Here is a 10,150-nt window from a genome sequence, read left to right as displayed (position 1 = left end):
TACTTTAGAACCCCTGAAACTGCATGTATAGAGCAGCGTTTTGGTTTAGATTCTTATTTTTGTTAATGATTCCTTCGTTGAGGCCTCGTTAGATGCTGGTATTGAGTTAATCTATTGCTTTGGTTTGGTAGATGTGCATCAATGTATTGTTTTGGTTGCTTCTGTTTTTACAAAATGATTTCCAAAGTAAAGTAAGCAGATGTTTAATGTTCCCCGTGCTGTATGAAGAGTTTATTCTTGTGTCTCTAGGGAAGAGTCATTTTATTATACATTTTTTTTTCTGTTGTAATATGTACCAGATTTGCTGGGTATATTTTATATTTTTCTTAGTAATTTTTTTTTATTATTATTTTAATTCCCACAGATGAGGAGGAAAATGGTCCCGGTTGCACTTGGGTCCCCCTAAAAACAATAGAAATGCCCATATCCACTGAGCAAGACATGTCGGATCATCACCGTGTGATCATTCAGACATCTGCCTCTTCTCCGTCACCTCCGTCCTCTCCTCAAACCCACCTGAAGTCCACGTACGTCAGGCGGCTGTCGCAAACCCCTCCGCACCCTAGGAGGAAACACGAGGTTTCTGACTTTGAAAAACAATTAATGGAGAGCCAGATGCAGCAGAATACTCTCCTATCGTCCTGGTATCAGCAGCAAACCTCGCTCATGGTCCAGCAGAACCTCATTCTGGAGAGCCTGGTGGAGCAGAGCCGGCGCCTGGCGGACAACGTGGAGCTGCTCAACAGAACGTTGGAAAAGCTCGTGGACAACAAGCATCCTCGCAGAGAAATGGTGCATTTTGTACAAGACCGTAGCCCGGGGACACTTCCTCGCGCCACTGCCAGGGTAGCATCTGGTGAGTCGGGGGTAACCGCTGGCGTCGACGTATATTCCGGCATGATCCTCAAAGTAGAAGAGGAGATGTAAAGCTTTTCAAGCTGACAACGTCGAGCTATGACTCTGACATCAGAACGATATACTGTATCGACGGTTAACTACACGTTCAATTTTAAAAGGCTGTCCATACCGGTTAGGTAGCAGGAACGTTTATTCCCCTTATACAATGGATACCCAGAGCCATTTTTGTAGGTTGTGAGATACATTGTGCATATTTTCTAATGGATTTATCGGTTTGTGAGAGAATATTTTGTATGTGTTCTTTTTATTCCTATAAATAATATTTTTCTTATATAAATTTAAAAGAAAAAAAAAAATAAAAAGTAAGAAAAAAAAATCCATATTTATCATACGAAAATAGGTAGTTTTTTTTCCACCTTAAAAAAAAAAAAAATATTCACAAATATTTAGGTCGAGAAAAGATGGCGCAGGTTGAAGACACTCCAAAGCAGCAATTGCCGATCTGACCGCTTACCATTTCAGAATAGATCTGTTCCTGATGTAACGCACGCAAGTGGTTAATATTACCAAAGAAAATTGATAAACCTGGAGAGGATCCGGAAATGTTTAATATTGTGCCTGATTGTAAAAAAAATATATATATATGCACGTGAGCAGAAATAGCGAAAAATAATAATTTACTTGTCTAAAAAAGGGGGGGGGTGAATTAAATTCACAGGCTAAAGTCAAATTATTTTACCTTTAAAATAGATTTTCTTCTTGAATTTTTTTATAGCATTTTTTTCACATTTTTCCTTTCTTAAAGATAAGCTAATTAATTCCGTTAAAGATTTAGGCGGTATTTTTATATCAAAATGCTTAAAAAAAACCATTGACAATATGATGAATTATGAAATAGTTAAAATGAAATATTATCCAATCTGTTAGTTTTCGGGGAGAGAGGTAAATCTTTTAAAAGAAGAAAAAAAAAAACCATAGAAACTTGAAATGGACATGAAAAGGAATACTAGTATCCAAAAAAACCACAATTTGGGGATTATTGGGAAGAAAAAAAAATATATATATATCTTAAAGTCAAATTTCACCAAATAAACAGAACCGGTAGAACGTTGAAGAACACGCGGTGTCCACGGAGAACATTACAATGAGTTGGTTTCTTTTCTGAACGAAGCGTCTCTCTCTCCGGCCAACAGGACGAGCTTTGGGAAGATCGAGCAACAAAAATTACAAAGTATCAATTCCTACTTTTAATTAACAAAATATGTTCGTCTTGGAATTTTATAACAGAAGTTGTTGTGAAAGAAATTGTTTTCTCCTGTGACCTCACCATGATGACGTAAGGATAAAGGGAAGACGGGAACTTGCTACCCCGACGCGCAGGTTGATGTCTCAATCCCGCTTAGCTGTGCAGTACGAGGGGCTGACTGCCGGGGGGCTTCTCTGGCACGAGGGGCTGACCGCCGGGGGGCTTCTCCGGCGCGAGGGGCTGACTGCCGGGGGGCTTCTCCGTTGCGAGGGGCTGAGCTGGTCTTGGATAAAGTCTGCTTAATGTTCAGACTTTGTCTAATGGAGCAGCTCAGACCTTCGCGCATGAGAGACGTCTTGGCTTTGGCGCTGCACAGCGCATGATAACATCATTGCTTTCATATCAAAGCTCCCACTGGCTTAGACATCTGTCTTTTCTTTCTGCTGAATTAACCCCTTCCTGTTTGTGGTTCTGAAAAAAAATCACTATTTCAACACTTTAATTTTGGGGTATTTTTTTTTTTCTTCGATATTCTTAGACAGGAATTCTCCATTAATTTTATTTCTTTTTCTTTAGTCCAGTATGTAGACTATTCTTTCCTTTTTGGGAAAAAAAAATTTAAGCTCCAGACCATTTAACGCTCCTTAAGAATTGGTTGAGACGCCTTCTAAGCGATAGGGAGCGTAATAATCATCCGCCAGGAACCCTGTTTTCGGCGTTGGACAGTAAATGCTGCCTTATAGTGCTTTTAATAAATTTATTCCTGTAACGATCTGCTAGCCGCGGTCCTCGGGGGATTCTGCATGAAGAGGCACTGATTATGCCTCTGCCTCTGCCTCTTGCTACTATTCCTGTCGGTTTTCAGAGGTCTTGATATTTTAATACAGAACCGTCTACTGCATACAGTTAGAGATTATATTGTGTCTGCCAAAAAATAATAAAAAAATGTATATCAAGAAAACTTTTTTTTATGGGATATAACACAATTTCAAAAATATTCTTGCAATTCCGGAACTTTAATTTGTGATAAAAAAAAAAAAATTCTGTTTCGCTGTATGGCTGATGGAACAGACAAGTGGCATAATCCTAATAAACCATTTTAAATGAACAGTGTTCATTCATGAACCTATATATATATATATATATATATATATATATATATATATATATATATATATATATATATATATATATAGGTAATTAGTCTTGTACAATATCAAAAAGGGCATATCACTAAAATAGTGGAATGGTCCAATCAGCTGACATTTTATTAGTTGCTATGGTGATAAATTCACTTTTCCAACTTTGCGCCAGAATCACTTTTTTTTATACATATCTCCCATATCTCTTATTGCTTTATTTAATAAAATATTTCAAACTGTATTGAAAGTTTTAATATTTGAGTTTTTACTCCAGATGTAGGATGCGTCTCCTACATTCTTCACGGTTAAAGAAAAAAAAAATTAAACGTTTCTGAAATTCCACTTTTTTTTGGCCCAAGAACAAGAAAAATTATTTTTAGATCATAAATGTTCTTAATCCCTAACTCTCAAGTGCTGTACCCTCCTATTCTCAGGTGGATTTGCCTAATTATCACAAATATCTCTAATGCCTGACATCACCATCACCTGAGGAAGGACGTTCTTTCAATCTATACCTTCTGGAAGATATGTTCTTTTAATTATTACTTAATCAGTAGCAATAATCCCCAAGAAAGCTACTCTTGAAGAAAAGCGAAATGTGTCCACATATATATATATATATATATATATATATATTGTGACAGAAAGGCCGGTACAATAGTGGATGGGCGGTATATACGCCCTACTCTGGCTAACTTTCTGTGTCCTTATGTGTAAAATTGAAGTCCCAGGGAAAGATGTTGTTTGACTACAAACTGCATTACTGGCAGTTTGCAAAACATGGTAAGGGTCCCTGGGGCGGAGCATCTGGAAGAGCAGGGTGGGCCAGTGCTCCAACAGCACTAATTGCTGTATTGATCCAATCCAGAGTCTGCATTCTGGACAGGAGCTCCACAGGTGTGGACTAAGTAGCAGCTCACCTGTGGTTGATTAATTAGCAGGCAGAGGGTAAAAGGAACTGAGCCTGATTCAGGAGGAGGCCATTGTTATTCCAGCTGGGAGAGCTGAGGAACTGAGGAGTGTGGTTTCTCTCTGAAAAGCCATTTTGATGGAAACTTGTGACTTGTTGGAAGGTGAATGTTTGAAGCTCTTTTATACTAAGTCAGTGCTCAAGCAAAGACTGTAATCCTGTGCTGCTTATAACTGCTGCTGTTTCTTCCTGTAAAATAAACATTGATACTGAGCTGGATGTATCCTGGGCTTCATTTACCCTAGAAGACTGTGGTAACAACCGAGATCCTTGACAAAAATCCCAAGGAAAAGGGAGGCCTGTCGCATATGGTGGAGAATGCGGGCATCCACGTAAGTCTGTGGGTAGAAGCCATTTACAGCTCACCATGGAGGAAGTTATTAAAGCACTGATCCAGTCTACTTCTGCACAGCAGGAAGCTAATAGGAGAGCTGCAGAAAATAGTGCAGCCCTACAGCAGCTGGTGCTGGCTCAAGCAGAGAATGCTATGATAATGGCCAAAACACAGAAGGAAAGCACTGAGACCTTGGTACAGCAGATTGTTATGACACAAGCTGAGGCATTCAGAGTGACCCGTGAGGAACAGCAAACCGCTACCCATGCACTACAGCAGGAGATTCACGCTTTGTCTGAAAAGCTGAACTGGGACTCTGAAGGGACCTATCAAGGACCCAAGGTGATTCGGGCAAGTCACTATCTTCAAAAGATGACTGCAGTAGATGACACTGAGGCATATCTTCTGGCTTTTGAACGCACAGCAGCGAGAGAAGGATGGCCGGCAGCTGAGTGGGCAAGCATACTGGCACCGTTCCTGAGTGGAGAACCCCAGAAGGCCTACTATGACTTGGAGCCAGCACAGGCCAGTGACTACAGCAAGTTGAAGGATGAAATCCTGGCAAGGCTTGGAGTAACCTCAGCAGTACGTGCACAAAGGTTCCATTCATGGTCATATTCCTCTGACAAAGCTGCAAGATCCCAAATGTTTGACCTAATACATCTGGCCAGGAAGTGGTTACAGCCGGAGGTCAACTCAGCTAGTCACATTGTGGAACTCTTAGTAATGGACCGTTTTTTGCGGGGCTTGCCTCCCACTCTGCGTAGATGGGTTAGTCAAAGTGACCCTCAGACAGCAGACCAATTAATTGCTTTGGTGGAGAGGTATGTAGCTGCAGGAGAACTTGCACGTCCTGTTTCAACTGAGCAATCCCGCAATCAGAAGATCCAAGATCCTGGGAAAGCTGGTAAGACTGTTCATGATTTAAGGGGTACTGAAGAACGGCAGGTATATGCACAAGACACCAGAGACGCTATTCCAGGAGTCCGAGCCGCATTCAGACATAAACCTGGGAAAAGAACTAATTGGGGATATGACTATGTTATCAAATGTTATAAATGTAACGAGGTTGGTCATACAGCCAAGGACTGCCCACTCAACGACGAACGTATGGAATGCAATATGGGGGAAAATCCATGTTCTCTTTATCAATGTGTTGGTTCTGCTAATAATGATAATTCTCATTGGTGTTATGTGAATGTAAATGGGAAAATGTCTAGAGCACTGCTAGATTCAGGGAGCATGGTGACTTTAGTAGCCGAGTCGATAATACCTGAGGTAGAAACAGATCATGTACATAAAATGGGAATTATCTGTGTACACGGTGACAAGCGAGAATATCCCACTGCTGAGGTACAAATTGAAACTGAGTATGGTAATATAAAATATAGAGTAGGTGTAATGCCCAGTTTAGCACATGATGTGGTGATTGGACGAGACTTCCCCAACTTTCTCCAGCTGTGGGGATCCACAGAAAACTCAGGCCATACCTCATTAGGAAGCAGTCAAACTGGTGAAGGGTCTGTGTTTCCCTTTTCTGATGTTGATTTGGAAGACGCTCTGGATGACATGAGACAAAATAAATGTAAAGCTTTCCACCCTTTACCTGTGTTAGTAGGGGATAATACTGTTGGAAACAGAGAGGAGGCTGGTACTAGCACAGAGAAGGAGGATGATTTCCCAGAGTTAGGGGTCAGTCCGGGTAATTTTAAATGTGCTCAATGGGAAGATCCTACATTAGTTGCTGCTAGAAATAATATTCAAGTCACAAATGGAGTTGTTAATCAGCCAGAAAACAGATTGCCCAATCCCTACTTTGAAGTAATCAATGATCTGATATATAGAGTAGAAAGAAAGGGTGTAGATACCACTAAACAGTTATTGGTTCCCCAGGCTTTCCGAAAAATCGTACTTAGTCTTGGACATAGCCACATTTTGGGTGGACACCTGGGAGTAGAAAAAACACGAGAGAGAATTCTTAGACGATTTTACTGGCCTGGGGTATTTGCTGCAGTAACAAACTATTGTTCCTCTTGTCCTGAGTGCCAACTCAGAGCCCCTTTCAAGGCTTTTCGTAGCCCACTGATACCTCTACCTATAATCGACATACCCTTTGAAAGGATTGCTATGGACTTAGTGGGGCCATTGGTAAAATCAGCTAGGGGACACCAATATATTTTGGTTGTTATGGACTATGCAACTCGTTATCCGGAAGCAGTTCCCCTACGTAATATGTCTGCAAAGTATATAGCAAAAGAGCTCATGTTAATGTTTAGTAGAGTGGGTATTCCTAAAGAGATACTAACGGATCAAGGAACCCCGTTTATGTCCAAAGTCATGAAAGAGTTGTGCAAATTCCTTCAAGTGAAGCATATTAGGACCTCAGTTTACCATCCCCAGACTGACGGTTTAGTCGAGAGGTTTAATAAAACTCTAAAAAGTATGTTACGGAAAGTGGTAGACACTGATGGCAAAAATTGGGACTTTTTGTTACCATACCTAATGTTCTCCATTAGGGAAGTTCCCCAATCCTCCACTGGCTTCTCACCCTTTGAGTTATTATATGGGAGACATCCTCGTGGATTGTTAGACATAGCTAAAGAGACATGGGAGCAGGAAACCACACCTTACCGAAGTGTGATTGAGCATATAGCACAGATGCAGGACCGAATGGCAGCCGTCATGCCTGTAGTCAGAGAACATATGCAGAAAGCTCAGGAAGCACAGAAAAATTGCTATAATCGTAATTCTAGGATCAGGGTATTCCAACCTGGGGACAGAGTACTAGTGTTGGTTCCTACAGTGGAGAATAAGTTTCTTGCAACTTGGCATGGCCCCTATGAGATCATTGAAAAGGTGGGAGAGGTTAACTATAAAGTAAGGCAGCCAGGTAGGAGAAAACCTGAGCAGCTCTATCATATCAATTTGTTAAAACCTTGGAAAGATAGGGAAGTCTTAACCGCTTTGAAGCCCCCAGAGCCTCCCATCCCTGATCCTGAGGTAAATATTCCAGAAACACTCTCAGGGCATCAGAAACAAGAAGTCAGAGATTTTGTCAGGAGAAACAAGGACATTTTCTCTGCAGTCCCAGGAAGGACTAGTATCATCAAACATAATGTAATAACAGAACCCGGGAAAAAGGTAAACTTAAAACCATACAGAATTCCCGAAGCTCGGAGGAAAGCTATAACCCTGGAGGTGGAAAAAATGTTAAAGCTGGGGGTAATTGAAGAATCCCATAGTGAATGGAACAGTCCTATTGTGCTGGTTCCAAAACCTGACGGCACTATAAGATTCTGTAATGATTATCGTAAGTTAAATTGCATTTCAAAATTTGACACATATCCGATGCCTCGCGTTGATGAATTGATAGAAAGGCTGGGGAAGGCTCGTTACCTGACGACCCTAGATTTAACAAAAGGATACTGGCAGGTCCCACTCACTGAACAGGCAAAGGAAAAAACTGCTTTTTCAACACCAAATGGTCTTTTTCAATATACTGTATTACCATTTGGGTTACATGGGGCCCCTGCCACTTTTCAGAGGATGATGGATAAGATTCTAAGGCCTCACGTCCGTTATGCTGCAGCATACCTCGATGATGTTGTTATCCATAGTACAGACTGGGAATCTCATCTCCCTAAAGTTCAAGCTGTACTTAATTCTATTCGCTCTGCTGGCTTAACTGCCAATCCTGCCAAGTGCACTATTGGCCTTGAAGAGGCAAAGTACTTGGGCTATTCGATAGGGAGAGGGTTGGTTAAGCCTCAGTTGGCAAAAGTGGAATCTATACAAAACTGGCCTCGACCACTCACAAAAAAGCAAGTGAGGGCATTTTTAGGGTTAACTAGTTATTATAGAAGGTTCATTCGTGATTTTGCTACTATTGCAGCCCCTTTAACTGACCTTACAAAAGCAAGATCCCCGGTTTCTGTTAAGTGGTCTCCAGAAGCTGATCAAGCTTTTCATACTTTAAAAGGAGCTCTCTGTGCTCAGCCGGTCTTGGTAACTCCAGACTTTTCTAGAGAATTTATGGTACAAACTGATGCTTCTGATGTTGGCTTGGGGGCTGTCCTTTCCCAAGAGTACCAAGGTGAAGAACATCCTGTTTTTTATTTGAGCAGAAAACTAAACCCACAAGAAAAGAATTACTCCATAGTAGAGAAGGAGTGTCTGGCGATTAAGTGGGCTTTAGAGGCTCTTAGGTACTATCTTCTGGGGAGGAAATTTAGATTAATTACCGACCATGCTCCTCTAACATGGATGTCTCAAAATAAAGAAACAAATGCAAGGGTAACCAGGTGGTTCCTCAGTTTACAACCCTTCAATTTTACTGTGGAACACAGAGCAGGTCTTAAACAAGGAAATGCGGACGGGCTCTCCAGGGTACACTCCTTGATATCCATGGTCGCTCACCCCTGTAGGAATGAGCTGGGGGGGAGGATATGTGACAGAAAGGCCGGTACAATAGTGGATGGGCGGTATATACGCCCTACTCTGGCTAACTTTCTGTGTCCTTATGTGTAAAATTGAAGTCCCAGGGAAAGATGTTGTTTGACTACAAACTGCATTACTGGCAGTTTGCAAAACATGGTAAGGGTCCCTGGGGCGGAGCATCTGGAAGAGCAGGGTGGGCCAGTGCTCCAACAGCACTAATTGCTGTATTGATCCAATCCAGAGTCTGCATTCTGGACAGGAGCTCCACAGGTGTGGACTAAGTAGCAGCTCACCTGTGGTTGATTAATTAGCAGGCAGAGGGTAAAAGGAACTGAGCCTGATTCAGGAGGAGGCCATTGTTATTCCAGCTGGGAGAGCTGAGGAACTGAGGAGTGTGGTTTCTCTCTGAAAAGCCATTTTGATGGAAACTTGTGACTTGTTGGAAGGTGAATGTTTGAAGCTCTTTTATACTAAGTCAGTGCTCAAGCAAAGACTGTAATCCTGTGCTGCTTATAACTGCTGCTGTTTCTTCCTGTAAAATAAACATTGATACTGAGCTGGATGTATCCTGGGCTTCATTTACCCTAGAAGACTGTGGTAACAACCGAGATCCTTGACAAAAATCCCAAGGAAAAGGGAGGCCTGTCGCAATATATACACACACACCGATCAGCCTTAACATTATGACCACCTGTCTAATATCGCGACGGTCCCCCTTTTGACCCGTTGGGTCATGGACTCCACTAGACCTCTGAAGGTGTGCTGTGGCACCAAGACGATGGCAGCAGATCCTTTCAGTCCTGTAAGTTGCAAGGTGCGGCCCCCATGGATGCGTCCCGGTGCCGCGTGTTCTCCAGGTAAGCAACGCACCCGGCCATCCATGTGATGTAAGAGAAAATAGCCATTTTTCCATCGCTCCCTGGCCCAGTTCTTCTGCTCACGTGGCCATTCTAGATGCTTTCGGCAGCGGACAGGGTCAGCATGGGCAGCCTGACTACACAGCCTCAAACACAACAAACTGCGATGCTCTGCGTGTTCTGAATGCTTTCTATCAGAACCAGCAGTAACTTTTTTCCTTCCTTGGATCGCTTTTGATCACCGCAGACCAGGAACCCCCAAAATAGCTGCAGTTGTGGAGATTCTCTGACCCACTCGTCTCCCAG

General features: G+C 42.1%; 1 protein-coding gene across 3 annotated transcripts in view; it reads left to right on the top strand.

Moving 5' to 3' along the window:
- TSNARE1 (t-SNARE domain containing 1) overlaps positions 1–10,150 on the top strand; it is a 143,423-nt gene that overhangs the window by 92,178 nt on the left and 41,095 nt on the right. For 2 of the 3 annotated variants that reach the window (XM_053466302.1, XM_053466303.1), the window contains one exon: positions 365–1,143. The exons of the other annotated variant lie outside the window; for it this stretch is intronic. In XM_053466302.1, coding sequence (XP_053322277.1) covers positions 365–927 — 563 coding nt within the window. In that variant the 3' untranslated portion in view covers positions 928–1,143. Of the gene's footprint in view, positions 1–364; positions 1,144–10,150 lie in introns of those variants that run through there. 3 annotated transcript variants of the gene reach the window in all.

The sequence above is a fragment of the Spea bombifrons genome, chromosome 5, assembly GCF_027358695.1.
Source record: "Spea bombifrons isolate aSpeBom1 chromosome 5, aSpeBom1.2.pri, whole genome shotgun sequence".
Taxonomy (NCBI): Eukaryota; Metazoa; Chordata; class Amphibia; order Anura; family Pelobatidae; genus Spea; species Spea bombifrons.
The sequence above is the reverse complement of the archived record's forward strand: the minus strand, read 5'-3'. Positions and strand labels throughout refer to the sequence as shown.